General features: G+C 38.0%; 1 protein-coding gene across 1 annotated transcript in view; it reads right to left on the bottom strand.

Annotated features, from left to right (window-relative positions):
• Positions 1 to 27,219, bottom strand: part of LOC125224629 (tiggy-winkle hedgehog protein) — a 63,767-nt gene that overhangs the window by 19,945 nt on the left and 16,603 nt on the right. The window contains exon 2 of the mRNA XM_048128052.1: positions 2,162 to 2,423. Within this exon, the coding sequence (XP_047984009.1) occupies positions 2,162 to 2,423 (262 nt within the window). The remainder of the gene's footprint in view (positions 1 to 2,161; positions 2,424 to 27,219) is intronic.

The following is a 27,219-nucleotide window of genomic DNA, read 5'->3' as shown; positions in this document are numbered from 1 at the left end:
AAAAATATACTTCTATGAGACTACATAATAATAACATTAATAATAATAATATAATAATATTAATATAATGTAATGTAATGTAATGTAGTAATATGTGTAATATTTATAATATTATTAATAAAATGTCTATGTCTATGTCTATGTCATATACTTTTATGCTAATTTGTTTATTGTTATTTCGGCAACATAACAATATTTACGACAGAATGTTTTATTTTGAAGATCTATATAATATAAACCAAGTTCTTATCTAGTTAACTATTAGAAGACTTTTTTTATACCACGTCGGTGGCTAACAAGTATAGGGCCCGCCTGATGAAAAGGTCAAATGGAGGGTCAAAAACTAATTTTAGACTAATTATTAAAAATATGTACCTAGTTTCATATACTTAGATTTTTGGTTTTACAACCAAAATATAAATACCCAAATATATATAATCGACTTACACCATACAAGTACAATAATGCATGATAATACAACCAATGTTACCTATAATAATTAAAAATTAAACGTCAATAGATATTTGTAGACTTTCGTAGTCAACATTCTACAATTATATTATGTCAAGAGGATCAAAATTATACTGCATAATTAATGTCACTAGCTATCAAAAAAACAACGTGGAATAAGGCTCATAGTGCGCGTCTTACATACAAGTACAATAATGCATGATAATACAACCAATGTTACCTATAATAATTAAAAATTAAACGTCAATAGATATTTGTAGACTTTCGTAGTCAACATTCTACAATTATATTATGTCATTATTGAAAATGAGAGGATCATCTTAATTATACTGCATAATTAATGTCACTAGCTATCAAAAAAACAACGTGGAATAAGGCTCATAGTGCGCGTCGCTAAGAAGCAGGTTTCTTGGGCATTGTTTCGCGATGTTCAATTTGTATCCATCTTTATTCATTTATGCCAATCAGGGCCATTCGGACACATTGATATCAGAATGACATTTTAGTTTTTTTACTACAGTGTTGCAAACAAGCAGTCAACGTACAGTATGGGCGCCTGCAACTTCAGAAATTAGATACCTAATACGTGCCGTTACCGATCTTAACAATCCTAAGACACCGTGCCTTCGTTGAGCTCTGACAACCTCCACTAATCGGCAGCCACTAATAGTTTTATTTAGTTGCGGTTTTCTGCAAGATGGAGGTACTTATGTGACCTACCACACAACACGAGATGGCATTTACAGTTATCATATTATGTCTTTTTAAGGCAGTATTAAGAACTTCGGGTATGTCCAAAACTCTAGGCTTTTGGTCAGAATCCAACTAATCAAATCCCATTTTGCTGAAACTTGTCAGTGGGGCGATAACTCACACGATAGGTTCATGATTCAAATATCATTCTGATATCCGGATTCCTTCGAATTGGCCTGAATGTTTTGTTGGTCGGTTTTAGCATTAATTTGCCGCATGAATGTTTGCCCGTGACTTCGTTTGGGTATTTTAAACCTAGTTTTGCATTTTATAGTAAGAATATTCTATGGCAGTTTTGCAAAGTTTTTTTTTTGTGGTAAAATCTTGTGATTCGTTTATCTATTTGATAAACTTAGATTTTAGAATGTTGTAGGTTTCATAATAACTATTATCTTCCTACCTTAGTGTTTCCTTTTTCAGTTTACAAAACTACCCTTAATTTTGTAATTACCATGTACTTATTTACATGAATCATTTTATAATTGATTGGCAGTTATTAAACTAGGATTGAAAACAATCTAGTATCCATTTAGTTAAGATGCAACTATTTTGCATTGTGTCTTAAGTGTGAATAAAATGCAGAAAAAGCTTGATGATTAATAAAAAAAAATTTCATTAAAAAGAGGCTGATATATTGATAAAGAAATATTTCTTTAATAACCTAACCACAAAATAAAATTTTTAAAAACCCCCGACCGCGACACAGCGGACCGATTTTCATGAAACATGGCTAAGAACACTCCCGTCTTACTCAGCTTTCAGACACAAAAAACTAAATCCAAATCGGTTCATCCGTTCGGGAGCTACGATGCCACACAGACACACACACAGACAGACAGACACACACACAGACAGACACGTCAAACTTATAACACCCCGTCGTTTTTGCGTCGGGGGTTAAAAAGAGGCTGATTCTGCAGTCTAGCTTAGTACGTACCTGTTCGCACGGAGCAGTGTATATACGACCGGCTCTCATAGAACACCCAGTCGAACCCCGCCTCGTACGCGAGCCGGGCCAGCATGCCATATTTGCTCCTGTCACGGTCGCTAGTCGTCACGTCGACCGCTCGGCCCTCGTAGTGCAGCGAGTGCTCCAAGTGCGAGCCCTCCTCGTCCCAGCCCTCGATGACGCGCAGGCGCACGCCCGGCCACTGGTTCATCACGCTGATCGCGAGCGTGTTTAGCTTCTCTTTGCACCTCTGAAACATTTTGAAAGTTGTCGTTAAGACGATACAGGAGGGGTCAATTCTCCATACAAACGCTCTCGACTATTACCTCCCTGGTTTTTGAAGATAGATCAATGACTTTTTCAACACATATTATTATTATTTCTATCTGTATCGGAACGTTTTGATTTTTTTGATATCTTTATTTTTAAAGCCGCTAGAGCCCATCAAAAATTTCCAAAAACGACGTTATTGATTATGACGTAAAAAAGGTGTATTCAAAATTGGTGATAATTAGCCAAAAAAACTAAACATTCCGACACAGATAATTTCATTATTATTCAGTTTGTCAAATTTCTTTACGATTGATAAAGTTTTGAAGGAGGAAACAGCGGTCGAGAGCGGAACCTCTATTTTAATGGTTTTTTTCTAATATCTTTTAACTGAGTTGTTCTTAATGGGCAATTTTTTTTTCAATAAATCTAGTTAATAACAATTATATATTAAACTAGAATTCCCAAATCGAAAGGCGGGCTCCTTTCCATTTTAGCATTTTCGCTCCTGTAGCGTCTTAAGGTTGCGCATATATAAAACTGACTGCAGTGGACATGTAGTTGTCATGCAGAATAGTAAGTATTGTCATGTAGAACATAAAGGCAGAAAAAATAATATGATATATCTACGAGTTTTTGTAAATTGTCCATATTCTAAAAGTATTTTACGAATACGAACGTGTTTGATATAACAACTGTAAATGGAAAATATTGAAGACTACTTATATCTTATTTTGTGTTGGGAAATACCATGCTATACGTCCGAGTATTTAAATATGTTGTTAACATGTATTCCGGTTAAGGTGATGTTTAACATAGAATTCAGCTATTGCAAATTGTAATAACTCAGTGGGCCCTCGCTAATGGCGAGCACACACATCGTGATAGTATTTGCTCAACAATTCGCGGCGGTGGCCTAAAATGCTCTTATGTCGGTCGCTTTCAATGAACCCCAGAGACAATCCGATGCTCTAAACTCTAAAGACATGCGGTGCGTTTTGTTTGCACCTACTAAAGAAAACACCAATAGACGCGCTAACAAATCAACAAACGCAGCCGCCGGCACAGGATGTCTCACATTTTGTCGTCAAAGAATAAATCAAATTAAAACACGCCTCACAAAGGAATCGACACAATTTGTTTGTGAAATAACTCCGCGAGCTGAATAAAGGAAATGTCACAATATTTATAAAGAGGAGCGCACAATGGCGCGCCGCAAGGAGGCTTTGTGCCGCGGTGTCAACTCACTCCATGCGGATTTCAGGGTGGAAGAGACGGAGATTGACGTAACGAATCAGCCGTGCGGCGCCCCGCGCAGCCCAGGGCTCACAACGCTGCTTTGGGCTCCGAGCACCGTAGATAATTACTTCTACGAATATTTGGACATTTCCACTCAGTTAATAGAGTTGCGAGAACTTACATACGTCTCGGTACAGTTATTGTGCTCCGCTCTAAATCGATTTCACTATTAACACAATTCCTGTTTTTTCATACCTTCAACAAGCTTTTAAACCATCAACTGTAAGTAAATATTGTTCGCCATTTCATACATTTGTAGGAATATTCCGTTTGAACCCTCGGCTGGAGTGGCGGGACGGGCAGCGGTGTTTGCCGGCGGACTCTCCACTAAAACAATCGAATGCTAACCGTTTGGCCAAACACTGCGCGCACTTTAACGTGGGAATACATCGGTGGCGCAATTAACCTTCTCGCACCTATATTGCATCCACATTCCTTGGAAACGTTAACATTATTATTATTGTCTATTTTTTTTACTAATAGATTTAAACAGCGCAACTTTTTAAGACTCGAATGTCTCGTTCACGATTTGAATCAATTACAAGTAATAACCTATTCAGGATTTGGTTACGATCATGATGCAAGAAGCATTTAAAGATTTACCTTCCGAACATAATGTCATCGGCGTGGGAGGAATTAGGTTCTTTTTTCAATTTCAGCCGGTAGGTATATCGATAAGTGAGCTCCGATCGGCGCAAGGGCCGCGGCGACACGCCCGTCGGTCCATTATAAATTCATTATGCATATTTTTGGTAAACAAGCTGTCGATCACAATGGGGCGCGCGGCGGGGCGCCTGCCTCCGACACCTCGCGCATCCTGCACCACGATTATCATCACTCAGGTATGTAACTGCAGCCACAACCAGTCCACCATCAAACCAGTCCACACAAACACGATTTACACTAATCCGTTTTCGCAAATTATCAAATTACAACACATCAAAAGCTCGTATGTGTTGAACAAAAAATGAAACGCGTATCGAATACCTAAGGTCAAGTTTTGATGTGGCTGCGGTATCGCTACCTGCACGAGCACTTGCGGACGCATAATCAAGCTCGCTGGTTGAGGTAAAAACGGAATAAAAACGCGAAGGATCATCGCACCGAGCAGCACCGCGCGGCGGCAGGAGCATCGTGAGAGCGCGCCTCTCCCGGCTTGTGTTACCCTAGTACCCACGACACCGCGACGACACAACTTGTCCTAACAGAAGTTTGAAACGTGCGTCATTCACCACCTAGTCCTAGCTGTATCTCTTATAATTTATTATCGCCTCCCTCAGCGACCATAACAATATATTAGGATAATTAAATGGCTCTTTACATTCCTTAACACATCGTTTTTTGTCCAAGGCCAGGAGTCGAAAAGCACCGATCAATGCTGACTGGTTTTTGATGTTTAATTTTTTTGTCTTTTGTGGAAACCACTACAAATAGTTTAAGGGCAGTTTTTTGTATCGCCGCTCATTTTGTTAACGCGAACCACCGGTCCCGGCCATGTTAGCTTTTAAATATATAAGTGTACTTAATGTACAGACAAAAAAAAATCTACCGATACAAAACTGTTCAAATAATTTACGGTAATTCTGAAGTCGTATATTTATGTATCTAACGAAACTTAACCCTAGCAAAATTTTAATGTACTCTAATAGATACATAACGAATAACTAGATGATTGAGTAGATTTTAATCATTTCGATAAGTTAATTCTTTTATTTTTCTTTTCAAGACATGAGAACACAAGAGATACCATGATTTTAAAATATGAAATACCTACCATAAATCGAGTTAAAAAAAAGTTTCGACAAGTGACTCAACTGACAACTTTAAGACACCCTATAACTATGTATCCACACCTTTTTTGGGCGGTTTCAAGTGACTCAAAGGCAATTTAGTAAATTAGGAGTTCACAAATCAGAACGAGGAGCGACTGTTCACTAAATAGTTCGGCAAACCGCAAAATATGACTCACTCTTTCCGGCCGCCATTTTGAATTTACTTTTTATCATTTTTTTAAATTTATTTGGTTGGTATTTTGTAATTTGCGTCCGGAGGAGCTTAAAATCATACCTTGGAACTTTTTACGGCGCAAAGGCCAAGTTTCGGTTACTATATCTTTGATAATACTGTTTTTACGGTATCTTTGTGAAGATCAAAATGTAGATTAATACAATTAATCTTAAATGTTAATATATTTTATTTCAAAACATATCTAAGTATTCAAAAATTAGTAAAGTTACATATTCCAAGGACGGTCCAACTCCTAAGATTCGGTAATAAAACTTTTATACCTATACTCAGCGCATGTAAATTATTTTGCGGCCATATGTGTTGGTATCATGAACGAAAATGCTAGAAAACAGTAAACCTAAAAATAAATATGGCTCTTCTTTGTTCTAGTGAAAATCCGCCTAACCAAACAAACCTCAAAACGCGCGTATCTAATTAGTAAGGAACAGCCACTCAATTATACATTCGGCGACTAAATACTAACCAAATATTGGGGGTCCACAGACAGCTAGTGTCGCACAACTTGTCGGACATCATGAATATGTACGCGCGTGTGTACACACCCTTCGGTGTTTGTCCACGAAAAATATCTTTGTCTATGCCGCTGTCGACGCGACCGCTGTGTTCATTTGCTTACTACTTACTTTTATAGATAGGATTTAGGAACGCTCTTTGGATTAGGTTTATTGCTAAGTTATTAAGAGGTGTTAGAGATTTAAGGGAAACATTTGGCTTAGATAAATAATAAAACATTCCTACTTCAAATTATTCTGTTAGATGATAAAAATTTACGCAATGTAATTTTGTGAGTCTGAAGAAGATATTGGTGACATGGCATATTCTCTACTTATAATAATTTCGAGCAAACGACAGGTAGGTATACTACTGATTCTGTGAACTTGAAATAAAAAAAAATCTATTTTTTATCTTCGCTGTTAATAGCGTAACCAGTAAAATCTTTGCAAGCACTAACAGTGTGTAATTTTTTGAATGAACACGAAACTGCATTTCAAGGGGCGCTAACAAAAATAACCAACAAGGCTTTTAAGGAGACGCGGAGCCTTTCACTCTGTTTAAAAAACCTTTTGAAACAAGACACCGATGTTTGCCCGGGGTCTGTTAATGAAACGATACACTTCATTCATTCTGGAGCAAAGATTTCAAAAATAAAGATAAGGCAATATTATTTTGACTGAACATTCTCGTTTGCACCATGGTGGAACGCTACAACGCGACTGGTTCGCACGCGCCGATCTGTTGCATAGACTACATGCTTGGCTCGCATTAACGCACAGCACTGTTACCGACATCATTTGGGTGTGTGTTTGCCATATCCTTAGGAAGTAATATATAAGTCAATGTTTTAGAGCATGTGTCTTTCAATAATGGAGTTTACTCGGGTACATGTGAGAGAAAGAAGCTGTAGCTCGTGTTAGATCAATAGTAGAATTAGTAGAACATGCTTCGGAAGTTGTCGCGTTCAAACTTAGGACTGAGATAAGTTACTAACACCAAATGCCTAAGAGACAAGTAATTAAGTTACTTAGTTTAGGTATTGGTGTAAATTAATATTATGTTGACTTGCTTACAATTTTTGATTACAAGATTTATTTGTTATGTCTTTTCTAAACCTTAACATATATTTATAGTTTTTAAGCATTATTTAAGAGATTTCTGATGATTGTTTTAATTTTAGACATTTTTCTATGAAATAAATTTAGGTTATCTTATCTTATCTAAAGGTATTTTGTGAGGATTTGAATACGAATTTTTCCGTCTTGCTATAAACTACTAAGTAAGGAGGCCTTACAGTAGGAAAATATAAATAGCTCAGTAGCTTGCGTCGGCGAAGTAAAATGTACCAAATAATAAAATTCGTCTTTATCTTATTCATTTTTTCTCCAAATTAACGATTTCTACAATCAATTTTACTTCATGCATTCCTACATTATGGTACTCGTCAAAAAAGTTATCAATGTTGTCCATAAACGTAAACACAATATCGGTACTCGGTAAGACCAGGTGCGAAGTCACAAACACCTTCCATTCACAAACAGCGTCCCTTGAGACCGATCTGTTATATTACTTGCCTTTATAGGGCTTCCATGTTCTCAATATTGTGGTTTTCGCTCAATGCCCAGAGGATGTAAGCCCATTATTTATATTATTGTGACGGCCGACAGGGTCAATGGTGGAGTCAATGAGAGCATGCACTTGCAAGTCATCCGAGCTATGGAATCTTCGCTTCCGACAGAACGTATTTATCTTTTGTTTTTTACCGTTTGGATCTTTACTGATCGGTTTGATCGGCTTCTAGAAACTTTAGTAGGATCATGTTATATCATGAGAAGGAGGAATCCAGCGGGCCTAGCACACTAATGTGATTGTGATAATTTGGTGGAAATTTCGTGGTAAAATGACAGTTATTTTCGATATGGATCGTTTAGAACATGGTGTCAGACTATAGGGAGGGACCACATTTAACTTCCGTAGGATGACAAACGTCAATTTGCATAACTTGGTCGTTGGACAAATTTGACAGATCGTCCCATTTTGACAGTTCAGTTAGTACCTAATTTATGTATGTACATATTTACATTGAAATTTGTTTTTAATTTGTTAGTTTGGAAACATAAGTTAATTAAGATGCGATACAAATTTGCATTTGTAATTTACCTACTAAACGGGTGAATTAAATAGTTTTTTTTTTTACTTTATAAAAACGTCTATAAAAAATATGTAACTAAAACAAAATATCAAGAAAGCGTCAAAAAACTCGTGCTTGCGATGTCCTTAGAAAACAAACTTGTCGCTTTAAAACTAACGATTTTCACAGCACACCTACTTAGCGCATAATTTACGCACCGCACGTAATACACCCCGTTTGAAGTATCCAGTGGCCATAAACATAAAGCGGTGTATCACTCAACTCGTCGATAACTGGCGATCAATTTGCATCCATAATCACGTTACTTTTGCGGGCAGGTGATGAAAACGCGACAAGTGCCGAGATTGCGAGTTGCGACGCGACGCCCTTTCCTCCCGACCGGTCGCGCTTTTACTTGAACGTGTGCCGCCCCGTGTCCATGATAAAGATAGTACCTACATTACGATACACACGCGGAAAAGCGAAATATTAAAACACAATCGCACCCTTTAATTCAACCCTTTTATTGTCGTGGATTGGATTGGAGTGGTGAACTAGTTCTTCTATTTTTAAACTACACGCGAATATTGGGACGCCGGATGTCCAACTGCTGAGTATAACAAGTGTTGGACAATTGGCGGATATATAGCCACTTTTAACAAGCTGTTTATAAATAGGAACATGGCCGCCTACCTATCAAATATTCTCAAAACAGATCAAATTTGTCACATCGCGACAACAATGAGCATTTTGAGTGATGCATCAAGGTTTAATGCATTGTTATGTATAGTAGAACGCATTTCATAATGCTAATCTGTAGCTACAACTGCGAAAGAGCGTTTGAATAATAACATACCCGTTAGTTAAATAATCGTCGGCAAAAACGTTAAAGATCACTACGATATAATCGAGAATGTTAACTGAAAAACTCTTTAACTATTCCGCTTGACGGACAAAAAGCAAATGAGCTGTACTAGCATGAGTTATTGATTTATCATCGTATCAGAAGTTCACGATTCCGGCTGTCGCATCGCGTTGCGTCCGCGCCAGCGCGCCAGCGCGCGGCTGGCGGTACGGTCCGCGCTCGCTAGTCGCTTCACACCTCGCCAGCCGCTCTCATCCAAAACTCATCTCCACACAAAAAATAAGACACGTAATCGACGCTATTATTGTTTATCCCCGGCTCAAAGCCAAGTGATCACATCGCATCACGTGGGTGTAAAATAAACAGTCGCACACGTATCACACTAAAGGTCCTCTTTTGCTGACGGTCCCGGAGAGCCTCTTGATAATATTTTATAAGACAAATAACCTGATAAAGATGTTTTGACGTGAACCCGTGTTCATCGCTCACACTAAAATGCGTCCAGTGAACACGTTTAATAAAATATTTATTTACAATGCCGTGCTTTCAGGGAGAAAAGGAAAAAAGCTCTAATTTAATGTCAACTTTATTGGTGGCGAGCGAAGCGTTAAGTCGATGCGGCGGGCGCGGGCGCGGCGCTGACAGGACTTAGGGCGGCTCGCTTTGCGCACATCCATTAGCATTGTTTCAAAGGATTAAACACTGTTCGAGGCGCTTTGTGGGGCGACGTGTCGCTTGACACGCATATTTTTATGACACATGTCTTTTATTTTCAAATAATCAGTGTGAAACGACTACCGTGTCGAGAAGCGGCGATAAGTCGCGCCTGTTTTGTTTTTGTTTACATATTTATACTTTTTGTCAAGTTTATCGCTCATTTTAAAGGTTAAGATAATGTCGAACTGGGCTATATGGAATTTCACTTCGGTAAGGTCCGGGTATGCGTGCGACGAGTCGACGACGCGCCGGCGCAGCGCAGGCGCGCCCGCGGCCGCTATCGGGTTACATAAAAGGTTCCAAATTTCAAGATCGCTTTCGGTGCTCAAATCAAAATCGATATCTTCAGCAACTTGACAAAATCAACCGATGACAGAGGCCAGGATTTTTTGCGAGCGCCAAACTTATCTAAAGCCAAATTTTAGAGAATTTTGGTGAATTTAGGACCGTAAGGCTTCGTAATAATTCCTACTGATTAAATTTCGGGTGCTCAGTTAAGTTGGCGAAAGAGTACAAAATATTGTTTTTTATTAGCAACGCTAACGCGCTTCGAACATCCCGATATGTTATCGAGAGTATTTGATACAGGATACGCTGCGGTCGCTTCCACTTGGCTAAGTTCGTCTCGAATACCTATTTGACAGTGTTTTAAAAAAAACATGTGTTGCACTAATGTCATTAACCTATATGTAACTTTATGATTTATAAGAATGACGAAAACTAAATCATTAATTGTTAGAAATATTGTCAACTATCGTTTCTTCACGTATGAGTCATTTAAATTACGTAATATAATATAATTTACTTAAATATGTAACTACGTCATATACTTCATTAGTAATAAATAGATCATGTAAGTATTTATTTACAAGGGAAATCCCGCAGAGCCATTAAACTTTAAAGGGTGTCTAACCTATCTCCAGAAACCTGTATAAAATTAGTTTTGATACGTAAATCTCGGAGGTAGTAACTGTTTTTATCAATGGGCGTCCATTAGGTGAAGTCTTTGTCTGAACGCGCGGCCGTGGGAAAACCGCTCGCCCCCGCCGCACATAACTCTTTGATTACGCATCACTTTCCACGACATTTATCTTTATTGCTTTCATTTAATTGAATGCGGAAAACAATATGTTATAGGACGATAAAATCAGAGAAAACTGACGCGCAATGATCATGACGCAAAACAATATAACCTCCTTCAATTTGCGAAACAAAAATGCTAGGATACCTCAGTATGTACATTAAAACACAAAAGCTCATTGTAAGAGACGAATGAGTTAGCCGCGGTTGTCCCAAGGAAATAGACAATAATTCTTGAAGAAGCTCCGGCCCACGGCGTCCATCAGTTGGAGGAGACGATTATTTATACCGCTTATCGGGGAACAATGCATAGCTTCTCTCACTCGAAGCCAAAAAGGAGTATAAACTTCGCAGCGACGACCCGTCATGGTTCGTCTGGGAGCGGCTCCCAACTACACATCACTCACGGACTATTGTTGCAGCCTGTTCTACGGACAGTGCAAAATTTAAATATTCAAATCGATCAAGGATTTAATTAAATGATAAATTTATTAGGATTTTTGCTTTATACGCCCGTTTAACGGTAGTCACGGAGCTTGCAAACATCGGGTCGATCAAAGGAATCGGTCGAAAATTAATTATCAATTTGTCGTGGGTGCCAACTGGCAGGACGACATAAATCGATCGGGTGTATCTGCGCGCGGGCACATTAGCCACGCTCCGCCGCGATAAGGATAACAAATGCTCAGTTTAGGGTTATCTCGGCATCGCGGACACGAGAGAGCTTTTTGCCACCGGGTCTCTTGGGCATTCTTGTTTCATTTTAGGAAGGATATCGCTCTCCAATAAATTTAATTCGAACGTATAAGTAACGCAACATGAAAAGCTTTTTATGAATTAGTGCGAAGAATAAATATTTACTGTACACTTTATTCTAGATTTTGTTGCATTTGTAAGTTTTACGACAAACGATGTTCTAAAATTGCCAAATATTTAATAACCTATTCTATTACTCATCCTAAAAAACTGTGCCTGTACGAAGGTAATATAGAAAATTTACGGTTACCGACCGCGGTCTGCATAATTTCAAACATCTTCTGACTACACATACATATGCGTGCTCGGCTAGATGGCAGATAACATCAGCGATAAATAGAACATATTAATATGCATGATTCGCGACAGGCGATTACCCGACGCATTATACAGGAATATTACCGACCTATACAAGGTTGTCGCTAACTCCTTATAAAACAAGTGCAACAGCAAAAAATCTGTATGCACAGCATGTCGAATACATTTTAGTAACTTGTAATAGCCCTAATTTTGCATACGTAAGGCTCGTTTTGCAAACGAGCCCGCATACGATTTCAGTTACATTGCGGATCACTGAGTTTACACTTCAGGCGACATTTAAACACGCAGTGTATTGAAACTCGCATGCGAGTTCTCGTGCCGTGTAAAGCCCGTTCGAGCCCAAGGACGGCTGCGAGGTTAAATTGAATATAAAATGGCGTCCTTTTTCAGCCGTGGCTAGGGTATAATTATCGAGCCACAGGCGTATGCGAAATTGGGGTCTCACCTCGGCTCGGCGGCCATAAATAAAACAAAATGAGCGGCGGCGGTGGGAGGAACACCGCGCTAATGAATAAGCCGGCTGACCCGCGCAGCGGGACCCCGGCCTGCGCCGGCGCAGCCTCCATTGGCCACACGTCACACGCACGCAGCAGCAGAGCAAACACATGATAGCCGCGACTCGAGAGATAAAACCCGTCCTTGTCTAACTATATCAATGAATGTGGGATAGACTAGCTATCTCGCGGGCGAGATACGAGATACAGTTGAGCCCATGTGGTTGCCCTGCAGCTCCGCGATGCCTCGTTAGATCACGCTAACTGGACCACTTCGCATAATCGCAGTTCAATCTCTATCTACTCAATCTCAACTGACGACCGGTATGGCCTAATAGTGGGTATGTAGTTGGCCCTGCCTCCTAAGCTGATGATCCTGAGTTTTAATCCCAGTAAGGGCAATTATTTGTATGTTGAACAAAGATATTTTTCTTGAATAGCGTTTCCTCGGTAAGGTACAGCGGGGCAAATCTCTACTGGGGGGCAAATATTACTGGTCCATTTTTTCCATGGTTTACAATGTTAAATAGAGTGTCCATCGGTTATACATGGTAGGCGTGTTCAGTGGATACATGTAGAACTCAACATCATACTGTAATAATGGAAAAAAATGGATTAGTTACAATTGCCCCCCAGTCGAGACTTGTCCCGCTGTACCTTACGTGTTTATCGTTGTCTGAGTACCCACAACACAAACCTTCTTGATCTTAACATGGGACTCAATATGTGTAAAGAATAAGAATGTCCTAAAATTATTTGTTATTGATTTTTTTATCGACTAGTCAAACACCGATTAATCTCACTTACCATTCATATCGACTCGGAATCGATTCAATCTTACACAATTGTATATAAATGTTAGGAATTACGACACGGTCGAATTTGAATATGAATAGTTAGGCGCCATGTAGACAGGTACATGAAAAAACCGGCCCCGAAATGATAATGGTAGACAAATGTCCGGGATACACAATGAGCGACCTCTGGGTGCCTAGCCAACGTCTCAATCGCTTCGTAAGCGCGTCGTAGCTTTCCTATCACTCTGTAGTGGCTTGACAGAGCCAGACTGCGCTACGGAGTTTAAATGATTGTACGCTTGGTTAGCGGGCCTACCAGCGTAGCCCAAGTGAGAATCGTTGAATTCGTAGACGCTCTGTGACTGTGACAATCGAATCGCAGTCTGGCTCTGCCACACTACTACAGGAGAGCGATAGGGACAACTATTATAGCTATAATACGCTTACAACAAAGCGTAAGAGATTGTGACGCTGAGTTACTAATAGCAGTTTCATTTTTGAGAAACGCTAATTTATTTATTCACGTGTATGTCGAGCATCATCTAAATGACAAATAGCGAGTGATAAATAAAACCGGTGAATTATCTGACATGTTTTATCATACCAAAGAGGATCGAGTATTATAGAGAGTTACTCTCGAAGTAAAATGTGTATTCACAGTGCATAGACTGCCATCTCTTGACACAGGCTTAAAACTTTTGAATCTCAGTTTTGACAATTTGGCCCATATTCTTAGTATATGTGTTAAAATGTCAATAGGTAGGTACCTAACTCAAAATTTAGATTCATTCTATTAGACCCAAATATTTAGGCCTTCAATTGTTTTCGATCTGTCCAGCCGTGTCCGGTAATTTTTTTACGTATTTTAAAGTTCGAATTGCAGTCGTTCTCGAAAATTTTGTACAAAAATTAAGGAAAAAGTTAAATTTGTTTTTATTATTCCTATTTTGTTACCAAGATTTTTTTGAAGAATTGAGATTTTAGTAAGTTTTATTTGGTCATTAAGGTTCTTTAGTATCTATATTTTCTTAATTATAACAATTATCCTGTATATATCTTATGAAAGTCGACTATGTAGGTACCTACAACGTTTTCGGGAACTGCTCATTGGGTGGATTAATCTTTCTGTCACTAGGTTCGAAATTCTGTCCGGTTTTATTAGGTAGCTCAAAATTCTGACTCATTCTAGTAGATCCAAATAGCCTTTCATTGTTGTCAGCATTGTTTTGATAACCGATCCGAGCGGCGACATCGGACGCAGGCGACACGCTCTCGTGTTCGCCACTTCTCGTTTTATGTCCAATTAATTTAAATAATAGCCCCCCGACCTACCTGCGAAACCACGATCCTTCCTTTTATCGTCACGGGGGCTATTCTTGTATCATTCGAAATCTTGTCCTATGAACATTTAGATTTTTTTATTATTTTATTCTACGTCGGTGGAGACAAGGGGCCGCCTGATGGTGAGCAGCCTTCGTAGCTTATGGATACCTGCAACTCTCGAGTTCAATTTATAAATGCGGTTTAGGATTATATAAATAATGTAAACCTTTTAGCGTTTTATGACGATCGTCTAAGTATTAAATAATTTTATTACGACTTCGCTAGTTGTTGTGAATTTTCTTATGTCAATATAAATAATTATTGCTGTATAAAGGTCGCGCTAGTGTGAAACAGGGCACGGTCGCCCAGGCTATGTGCGAAAATGTTGCAATTTGTCAAAGTGTTATTTACTAAAATAATGTAATAAACTTAGTTGAAATGTCTCTTTACTTTGAGTTGCTCCAGCCTCTTTGAGATTTTGATCATTCAGAATACGTTACTCTGGTTTCAATTGTGGCGTACATGCGAGAGGCTGGCAACCTCACAATTTCGTTTTTTTTCAACGCCTCATAATTGCTAAGAGTGCCATCAGCGGTTTGAAGTGCTCTGCCTACCCCTTTTTGGAATACAGGCGTGATTATATGTACTATATCTATGTGCGGAAAATGACATTCATTGTAATACGTATGGAGAAAGTCAACAGCGCCCCTAAACACTTCCTAGAACCAAAAATAACTCACTATCGAGTAACGTATTAAAAATTAATATTATGATACCTATTATTATTATTATTATTATTAAAGCCTTTCTTTTCACGAACTAGTTTCATTTGTTTTTATTCTTTTTTTTGTGTATATTCTTCTGTTTATGTTCGTAATGGTCTTTTGACCTAGGCCTCTTCCGAATCTAATATGGATAGATAGTTATCTAGCATTTCTTTCCATTTTTGCCTGTCTGTAGCTATTTCTGTCCAGGTTTTTCCTATTTTTTCTATGATGTCTTTTTCCCATCTCGTTTTGGGTTTCCCCTTCTTTCTCTTGCCAATTTTTGGGTTCCAGTATGTTGCAATTTTTGTCCATCTGTTGTTCCTCATTCTGGCTATGTGCCCTGCCCAGTTGTATTTTTGTTTTAATATATGTCTTGCCGCGTCTATAAAGTTTGTTCTTTTTCTAATCTCTGTGTTTTTGACTCTGTCAACTAATTTTATGTTTAGGACACTTCTCTCTATGGATCTTTGACATACTTGAATTTGCTTAATGTAGTCTCTTGTTATTGACCATGTTTGACTACCATATGTAAGGCAGGGTAAAATGCATGTGTCGAAGGCCAGTTTTTTTAGTTTCATCGGTATTCTGTTTTTGAATATATCCTTCATTGACCAGTACTTCTTCCATGTCTGTCCAATTCTTCTTGCTATTTCTTTCTTTGTGCAGTCAGTGAAAGATACCAATTTGCCGAGATAGATATATTCCTCTATATATTCCAGTGGTGTGTTCTCTATTTGTATTGTCACTTGTTTTGAGTTAGTCATAACTTTTGTTTTTTCCTCGTTCATTTCCAATCCCACTTGTTGACTTTGTGTATTCAGTTCTTGTAGTAGTGTCCTGAGCTCAGACGCACTGTGGGCAAGTATTACCAGGTCATCTGCAAATCTTAGATTTGATAAATATTTGTTGTTTATCCTGATGCCTTTTCTTCTCCCTTCCCAGTTTAAATTTTTGAAGATTTCTTCTAAGACTGCAAGGAACAGTTTTGGTGACATTGGGTCTCCCTGCCTGACTCCTCTGTTGATCTTTATTTGTCTGCCGATTTTATCTGTTTTGACTCTAGCTGTACTTTTTTCATAGATCTTTTTTATGACTTGTATGTAGGTTTCTGGGATGTCTTGGTTCTCTAGCGCCTGCCATATCGATGTGTGTGCAATTGAGTCGAAAGCTTTCTTAAAGTCAACAAATCCTATATAAAGCGGTGTCTGGAACTCTGTGTGTTTCTCTATTATTTGACTAAGGGTCTGGAGATGATCCGTTGTGGAAAATCCCTTCATAAATCCAGCTTGTTCTGCTGGTTGTTTCATGTCTAAAATTGGTGTAAGGCGTTGTAGTAATGTCATCGAAAAGATTTTGTAGACATTAGACATTAGACTGATTGGTCGGTAGTTCGATATATTATGTGGGTCTCCTTTCTTGTATAGTAAGGATATATGTGCCTCTGTCCATTGAGTCGGTATTTCTTGATCAGTAAGGATTTTATTAAATATTTTTTCTAGTGGAGCTGCTATTATAGATTTTACTACTGATATGCTTTCATTTTTAATGTTGTCTGGTCCTGGACTTTTATCTTTCTTAAGTTTGTGTATTGATTTTACGATTTCTTCAACTGTAAACACGTCTACATTCTGCTTTTCTTTTTGGTATTTCGTTATCTGGTGTGTATGTTTTAATGAGTATAACTCTTCATAGAAAACTGTGGCAATTTCGTTGATATCTTTTCTGTTAGTTTTTTCTTCGCCTTTTCCATCTTTCAGTTTTGGCATGATTGGTTTTCCCGTGTTAAGGGTCTTCTGTGCCTTTTTTATGGTTCCTGACCGTTCTAGATTTTCTTCCGGTGGCGCAACTGTCAAAGTATAACCGCTGCAAGTGTTGTTGAGTGATTTTAATTAAAAAATCAGAGAAAAAGTAATACTTGAGCTATAAAAACAAGAGTAATTTTGAAAGTGTAGTCAAACATATGTGATTTGCTAAAAATTTGCGCAGAAAAGTGCCGATTAAAAGTGAAAACAGTGCCAAAAATAAATCGCGATCTATATACATAGCAAAAAATATAAACGCCACATAACCTAAAAACACGAGCACTTCCGCCCAGTGACAGTAAAACAAGTGGTTGCCAGCGTAAAAAACCTAGATACCAGTAAATGTTCTAACAGATACACCAAACAAGGGATACCAACCTTAATAGTAATACCAGAAAAAAAATAAACTTACCAATTTAGTAGAATTATTGCAAACCGTAAACAATGGAAACTATTCTTAAAAAAATGGAAGAGAACATGACGGCTATACAGAAAGACTTTGAAAGACACACGAATTCCATAACAGAAAGTGTAAAAACAAGTTTAGCATCAACGATAGAAGAAAAATTAACTCCTCTAGTGGAAGATAATTTGAACCTGAAAAACGAAGTGACAGTACTGAAAAATAAAGTTCGAAATTTAGAAAAAGAAGTGAGGAAAAACAATTTCATAATCCACGGTGTAGAAGAATCTGAAAATAACCACTCGGAACTATTAGAACTAGTACTGAAGACTCTGAATACTATCGCGAACAAGGGAGACATTGAAACCTTCGACATATGGGAAGTAAGCGAAGTTCGCCGACTAGGATTCAAGGGTGGGAGAAAATGTAGACCAATACTAGTCAAAGTAACATTAGAATGGAGAAAATGGCAAGTACTACAGAACAATAAAAAGCTACCAACAAACACCTATGTGACAGAAGACTACCCCAAAGATGTACTAGAAATAAGAAAGGACCTTAATATCAAGAAAAAGAAGAAATAAATAATGGTAAAATTGCAGTAATCAAGTATGATAGACTGGTAATAAAGGAAAAGTCCAGCCTGGAGAAAAACAATGAAAAAAGAAAAAGGTCACCAACAAAGTCACCAACACCTAATAACAGCAACAAGGAAGATTGCCAAAAAGCCCCTGCCAAGTTAAACAAAACAAATGCTTACATATTCATGAACCGCGCAAAGCCCAACACGGAACCCTCAACAAGTAACCAATAGCAACTAAAGAAAACTAAAACCCACCGGAAACAGAAACAGAATCAGAAGCGAAACAAAAAAACTATAGCAACTCAAAACATAACACTCCCTAACCCGGCTGGTCCCCGTGGGGAGATAGACCAAAACCTTCCGAAATCGCAAGATAGAACTAATAGAACTAATAGAACAAACAACATATATATCAACACGTATAATACTAGGACACTTTGTAAAGAAGAACAGCTAGTAGAATTAGAATCTGCCTTAAAAAACATAAAATGGGACATAGTAGGTATATCAGAAATAAGAAGAATGGGTTACAACATACTCGACAGGAAAGACTACATACTATACAGCTATGGAGAAAATAAAGGTATGAGAGGTGTGGGCTTTATGGTCAAAAAGTACATAAACCGCTATGTAGAAAATTTCCGAAATACCTCAGAGAGAGTCTGCTCGCTCGACCTGGAAATCAACAAATTCAAATTCTCCATAATTCAAGTGTATGCCCCGATGGAAAAAGCAAGCGACAATGAGATCAAGGTCTTTTATGAAAATTTAGATGAAGCAATGAGTAACAGCCACAAAAACATTATTTTACAAGGAGATTTCAATGCTCAGATTGGGCAACCAGATCCGGAAGAAAGCACAGCTCTTGGAAAATATGGATATGGTACTCGGAGTAACAGAGGAGAAAAACTTGTCCACTATGCAATGGAAAACCGACTTAAAATCCTAAATACCGTATACAAAAAGTCAAATAATAAACGCTGGACATGGATATCACCCGGAGGCGACGTAAAAAACGAGATTGACTACATTATGACAAATTTCCAACAAAATTTCACAAACTTCGAAGTCATATCCAACTTACAACATAACAGTGATCACAGAATGCTGAGAGCAACCTTAAGCATGGGAACACTTCGCAAATGCAGGAAAAACTTTAGTAAAAACCTAATAACATCACCACCTGACAATATAGAAGAACTTCGGGAAAAGATACATCAAAAATTAAAAAATGTATTCTCAGACAGAAACTCCGACACGGTGCAAGAACTTTACAACAAATTTGAAAAAATATTGAAAGAAAACTTAGCGGGGAAACCCAATACAGAAAAACCGGATAGAAATATTTTGTCAAAAGATACATTATCCCTATTAGATAAACGCCAAAAATTAAGAACAAAATCGCAAAAACGAGAGCTTTCTAACCTTTACAAGATCACAAAAAATAAAGTAAAACAGGATATCAAAGCTTACAAATTGAATGTAATCCATGATACCTATTAGTATGATCAAAGTCATATATAACTCCGTACAGACAGATAAAGTCTAAAAAAAAACGTACCTCATTACCATACAGAAAAAGGTACGGTGACCTAGATGGCATTACACCTTTGGGTTACGCTCAGCTAGATGGCGCTAATATTAATAATGGACAACCGACATTGACATTTAAATGCTTTATTTCACTTAAAGGATGTCTCACGGTAGCACGGAAAACATGTCATTGTCTAATATAATGTGAGTCATTCGTAAACTGAGGTACCTACAAAAATCTTTGATATGACAATCCTAACTAAATAAAAGAATATCGCCAGTATACTAGCCCCGATGCATATGTTTTCGTCTAGTCAGACCATTTTTTAAGGTTCTCCTGTTTGTACAAAACTAATGTCTTAGTTCAAAAATCATTAATGTTTAATGCTAATACTAATCTAGTTATTTTTTTATGGCAGTATTTAATTGTACAATAACTAAATCTAAATACAAGAAATGTCATTGATACTGAAAGGAAAAAAATGTCGATTTTTATTTCATCTTTTATGGATGTAAGGGGGCCCAAAGGAAGTAACTAAGTTCTGCTAATAAACTAAAAACTAATTTTCAAGCCTATGCATGCAGAACTGCTATAGGAGAGGAGAACGTGATTAAGACAACATTTTTTTTAAAGTAATTTTTTTTACAATATAAAGTCACATGCAATTTTATTTTACAATCAAAAACTATATTATAGTACTTTTACAATTCTCATTACTGTGACCTGATATACGTAGATGTGTAAACGTTATTAGAATAAACAAAATATTTCTGTAATACTAGACGAACTCTTTTGCATCGGGGCTAGTATGAAGGCTGAATCTACCGATTCCGATGACGGTGCGTCGATGAGCTAAAATTGAATTTATTCAGCAAAAGCTATTTCGACGGTAAGCCGATTCGTTACAATACGAGTAATATTTGTTTCTGCTCACAAGAGCTCTAATAGTATTTCATAGCGACCCGATTGTTATTTACAATTGCGTAACTAATTCGACTATGTGGCTTACCGCAGATCGGAGTAGGACAATGGAGCGTAAAATTACAAGTGGTTATTGTCTCATGCTATGTCAAGTGTAATTTTAAAGAGCTGTTCGGATTCGGACGACAGGACCATTAATTTCATCGCGATATTACTGCCGTCTGCAAGGTTGCGGTTTATCTCAAAAATCTTCGTAGAAATATATATTTCGACATTATATCCATGTCAAAATCATAGGAAATGCCTCAAGAATAGAAATGACAAACCAGTAGGTAAATAAAAAAAATGTCCCAGTCGATGTTCCTACGCACGTACACTTATGACATTAATCGGCGTATTAATGCCATAAAAGTGGCACGACTCGATCGGGTCCTAATCCTAAGAATTGGTTAGAACACTTTGAACCCCGGGGGTTCTATAGGGAAGGGCTATATTCATTCCAATTGGGACATGACAATTTATCAAGAAAAAAATTTGACGTTTCCCTCATATCGCGCTGCAATGCTGGTGCAGTCTGTTTCTAAATGTCACCTTTAGGATTAGCTCGGTAGTGTCGCGGCCGGTCGCTAGATCGTTATCGGCCGTCGCCGTGTGCCACAATGCCATCTTTTGTGTTCCGACACGATAATTTATTGCCAAACACTGCTTACAAACTCACCCAGATAACTCTCCAATTTTATCCGATACCGTGCAAGCGAGTTTGAAACTTAAATCCTGCGAAATTCCACGACGGGGGCAAAAAGTCGATTCGATATTTGAGTGGATCTCCCCATCTGTTTAGACAATGCCGATACATTCCATTAGAGGAACATTGTTGAGATATGATAGGTTTGAATTAATAAATGTAATCCTTTATCGAGAATGAAAATAAATGAAGGTAAATATAGGTTAATGCATTTCATGACTAACACTTTGTTATCTACGTTATTTGTTTTCTCGCATTGTAATCCATACTAATATAATTACAAAACGGAGCGACAAATTGACGTGATTTTTTAAGTAGAGATATTTGGAGAGTGACATAGGCTATTACTAACGACGATGAAAAGCAAGTCGTATTATTGTTAGTGTGAAATCAACTGTCAATTACCTACCTACTTATTAAAGTTATTTATTGATGGTTAAAGAAAATTTAAATATATTGAATAGATTTTAAACTGAAATTGAATAGGTAAGGTACCTTATATTTATAGGTAAGTCCCACTTAGTCACTGCAGTACCTGCCCACATTTTTAAACTGTTGTATTTAAGAACGTAGGTACTTGACGTCCGTTAATTAATTATTCGCGCAAGCTGACCTTATACGGGACAACTAATGGGTATGTGGTTACTGAAAAATGCAAGTCAAATATATGCGTTGGGAATTTGCAAGTCTAGAGGGACTGAGAAGTGGCCGCATCTCTGTGTAGGTACCTACTTTAACTAACTTGGTAACTTTGGCGTGCTAGTCGTAAATAGACTTGACAAATTGGAATATAACAGGACAACGACAGAAGAACGATTCTATCGGCCAACCAGCTCTAAATACGGAAGCCCGACTTTCCCGCGACATTTAATAACAATAAGTGCACAATGAAACAAAATCACGACCGCGAGCGTGTGCCTTATCGGAGGCACGAAGTCGATCGCTCATAGTCAAAATAATGACGCGAACGCACCGAGCGCTCGCAGAAACAATCACACACATTAGTTTATTAATCGCGGCTGTCGCCCTCATTGTTCTCCTCCGGACAATCGTTTCTAGACCAAATAACCGCGGCTCCTACCGCGTAATAACGAGAAAAAACTAAACCCAGTGTCACGTTACTTGGGCTCTGTCGCCGGCGCTCTCAAGGCGGTTCGGTTCAAAACGGTGACCGATTTGACATTTCTTTATACCGTCCCGCCAACAATCGGATATTTTAATTACAGGGCATTAACGATTTGTAACAGGAGCCTTGTGTTTATGGTGACCTTTTCAATGTGTGCAATAAAATTTTCAGGTATACGCCTTAAAGAGAGAAGTACTTAACATTCTTGGCCTGGAAAGTCGTGAGCAGAATCATAAATAACGTTGGGCAGATTCATAAACATGTGTTAGCAGCTATTGCTTTTGGGTATGTATGTAGGTAAATGAGTTCTATAACTAGAGAACATTACGAGAAACCGGTGATGGATAGTTGTTACTGACTGTATTTACAAATACGACGTTGTTTTCTGTCGTCATTGGTAGTTTATTATTCGTCCCTTACTAAACTTCGAGAAAATGGGAGATGCAACGTGAGTACGTATGTAGTGTTTCTAACCGCGGCCAGGCCGTCGCGGTCGGATGCCATTCCATATTGCCAACACTCCCATAAAGAAAACCAATTATATGCTCATGAGGCCATGTTAACAACAATGAAAATTCAATGTAAATATTTTTATTTGGTTAATGCAGTTTGATTAAAACCCAGCGATTTCTGCAAACCTATGATGTTATTTATTAATTGTAGACTAAAAGCAAACGCACACATCATGAATACTGTTCGTCATTTATAAATAGATGCCTATGACATGGATATTTATGCCACCGACCAAATAATACTTAGTCGAGAGTTATTGAAAACATTACATTTATTGAATTAAAAATTAACTGTAAATCAGTTGGATGAATTTTTTTATTGGAAACACACAAAGAAAAGCAACTAAGTGAGTACTACTGATGAAACCAAAATCTATTAACGTAAATGATCATAAGCCTAACATAAGCTAAGCTTTATGATTGTTTCATATTTGCTAACAGAGTTGTAACGACCCAAAAATTAGGAAACGACTGACTACAACGTACCCACTTTTTTTTCAATAACAAAATTGATTCGACATTTGACAATAGTATACTTAACCTTAATTTAGCTAATAAACCTAATAGGTATTTGTATTATATTTTAAGTTCCTTGTTAAAGGAATACCGTCTACGGTAAGTACCCATTGTAAAAAAATCGCAGTGGGAATTTAACAGCTGGATTTAATCCGACACGAACATCAGTCAGAAAAAGGAACAATTCATTATCATCCAAGAACCGGTATCCCGTGTTTAGATAACGCGAGGCAAGCCTAGGTTTTCCTTGAACCTGGCCGAACGTCCGAGTCGTTACTCGGATAAATTTACACGCGTAAGTGTGGATACATTTAGCTGTTGCTGAGATTTAGACAATGTAACGGATAGGGAACCACTGCTATTTTAGACGTAATGTGATGTGATAAAATAATACTGATTGTATAAATAGAATTTGCATAACAATAGTTATTTGTTATACAAGGGGGCAAAGTTGTATTTTAACGCCGAGTGTGGAATTGAAAAACGAGCAAGTGAAAGGATTCTATAGTTGAACCACGAGCGAAGCGAGTGGTTCGATACGAATAGAATCTGAACTTGCGAGTTTTTTAACACACGAGAAGTAAAATACATTTGCACCCGAGTGTAACACAAAAAGGATTTTCCCACGACTATAGCGAGGAAACTACAACGCAAAAAATGCGTTTATCACTGCTTCCAGTAGTTCCACAGGTGGTAAATCATCTTTATTACTAGATTCACCTACTTTTATCAATTTTAAAGCAGTTAATTTAACTTTATTCAAGGTCAAATTACTTTACCCACTAGTGGATAAAAAGCGTTTTTACCCGCTGGTATTAAAGGACAAAACACGTGTTTCCGAGCTAGTGAGGGGAAAAATAAATAAATATTATAGGACATTCTTACACAGATTGACTGAGTCCCACGGTAAGCTCAAGAAGGCCTGTGTTGTGGGTACTCAGACAACGATATATTACAAATACTTATACATAGAACAGCCACAAGACTACAATTGCGTACGTAATAACCGTATGGCTCAAAACAAATTACAATTTAATACCTAGACCAAGAATGAGAAAAGAAAATTAAATAGGTCTGACATACGAAAAAATAATGATCGTTTCCAAATCAAAACATGCTAGGATTTCTATTACTTAAGACAATAAAAAAAAAAGAAATTCGAAGAAGAGATGAAACGTTTTGATTTTCACGTTTAGAGTGTAGAAAAATTATTTGAAGGAAAGTATATGCGAAAGTTTCCGTTTTATGGAGCTTCATTTTCTCAAATAGCGCCGAAGCAATGAAGTAGCGATTTAAACGGTTTAAATGTTTACTAGCCGTTTACGACTAGGCACTTCTTGCCTACGCGAATGCTAGTCTAGTTAGGACACACACAGCTACTGTAGACACAAATATCTGTCTGTCTAATCCTGTATCTTATGGGGCAACGAAATATAACAATGCTAACTAAAATAGAGAAAATCAAGACTAAATTGATCTTCAAATACATCATCTGCGCAATTCTAAAGATTCTTAAACAGTTGTTAGTCGGCTAAAGATAACATATAATAATATACACTTTAAAAATTGTAAGAGAAACGAAACATATGGTTCAAAATTGATGGTCATATCAAAGTAAACAATTGAATCATGCCGGCGCCCACATATCGTTCAACAAACGCCAAAACGCACATCTTTGTCTTTACAACGATAAAAATCGTATAAAGAGTATATTTCAATGTTATGATGGTTATTTTATATTTATTTTCCATCTCGTAAAACCGAGTGTCACCATAATGCATTGACTGACTCATTGACAAGGTGCTTTTTGTGCATTTTTGTGTTTGACCCTTCTGTGAACTTCGAGAAGTGAAGAAGCGAAGACGCGCGGCGTCAGTGATGAGACCAAATGTCATATTCAACCTGATTCTTCGCTTTAAAGAGAACTCTTACGATTGTGAAATATGTAAATAGGTACATTGGTTACTAGGTATTACTTCTCCATAGAGATTTTTGTCGCTCTTAATCAAAGACAACAAATTTCTGGCAATTTGAATTTTTGATTAGGTGTCTTTTTCACTGTTAAAATAATGGTTTGGTTAGTATGTGATTGTGTGTGATTAGTAAAAGTAACTATGTAGGTGTCTTCAATAAGTGGCTACTAGTGAAATGCCAAATCCATGGCCATGAGGCATCGACGGTTAATCACCGCGCAGGCAGCATTCATTCGCACATCCTCGCGAATTGACTGCAAGCAAACTTACACAAGAATGCACTTTATGCACCAAGGTCTCAATCTGCAATTTTTATACGCTAACGAACGAGCATATTCACAACGGAGATTAATTTCCGAGATGGCAGTTATTTATGATCCGCCATTGTCTTTCATGTGACGTATGCAAGCGGCCCGATATTGTCACCCGATCGAATTACACACGTTCTGTTATAAATGGTAAACGTACGGCGATGAGGAATGGTAATGATAGCCGATGATGACTTTATCGTCTCGTCTTTGGGATCGTGTGTTTCTCACTCATCAATTTGAAGGAGAGATGGAGTATTATTAGCCGTGGCACCTTCGGTCCGGCGCGGGCGCGGGCGCGGCGGCGGCGCGCCGCGGTTGCGCCACGAGGCCGCGAGAAACTCCTGCGATCTTCTTGTGTTTCAGCGACCGCAACCGCCCGGGCAGCCTCAGTCATCGACCTCCCGTCTATCGCCATACATATACACTAAATGACAACTTTATAGGCGTTGAATCGACCCTTAAAATAGTCCTATAAAGCAGATGTTAAGCGACCATAAAATCGTCGAAGCACTTTGCGGAATGGTCGCATTTGAATTCTTGAGCATTCGGCCCGTAGTGACAGAAAACAATGTTCGAGAAATCTTCGATTGAATCTTTCAAGAGTAAAGTGCACGTATTAAATACAAAATTGCTAATAAAGTATGTGATTAATGACTCGACATGACAAAACAGCACGTTTTCGACCGCTGCGAGCGTCAGACCGGTATCTAGACAGCCATCCACGTCACTCAAAAGACAATTATTAGTGTTGAGATTTATAGAAAAACGCTAACCAATACCGCGTTTTAGATAAAGATAAACATAAATCCAGCACTCACGTTACGAGCTTTGCGGCATTCTCAACAGTAATATTTGAAAGTTAAGTATGCGTGTCTCTGAGGGCTGTCACGTTACAAAGGTCTGTCGGGCAGAACGCCGCTGGGTGGAGCTAATAAACTATTTGAGTAGAGGCCACGTGTTGACACTGTCGTTTCACACCTGAACAATGCTCCTCGTTTGCATTAATGTAAATTAGGTTAGCTCGCCGCCCGCTGCCGCGCCTACATTCAATTAGACGTACCCTAAACTAGCCCATGTGTGCACTGTGAGCGTAACTAATTACATACATACTAAACTTTTACACGTGTAAAGAGGTACAGCAAAGTTCCTATTTCATTGATTGTGAGCAACCGTTGAATCAGCCGAAATGTCGTAAGCCGCCGCGCCTATAAAAGATATCAACGAGCCCAATCTAATAACAATAAAAAAGGACTTTCGGTTTATACTTAAACTCTAAT

Source organism: Leguminivora glycinivorella, chromosome 3 (genome assembly GCF_023078275.1).
Source record: "Leguminivora glycinivorella isolate SPB_JAAS2020 chromosome 3, LegGlyc_1.1, whole genome shotgun sequence".
NCBI lineage: Eukaryota > Metazoa > Arthropoda > Insecta > Lepidoptera > Tortricidae > Leguminivora > Leguminivora glycinivorella.
This window is presented reverse-complemented; position numbering and strand designations above follow the sequence as displayed.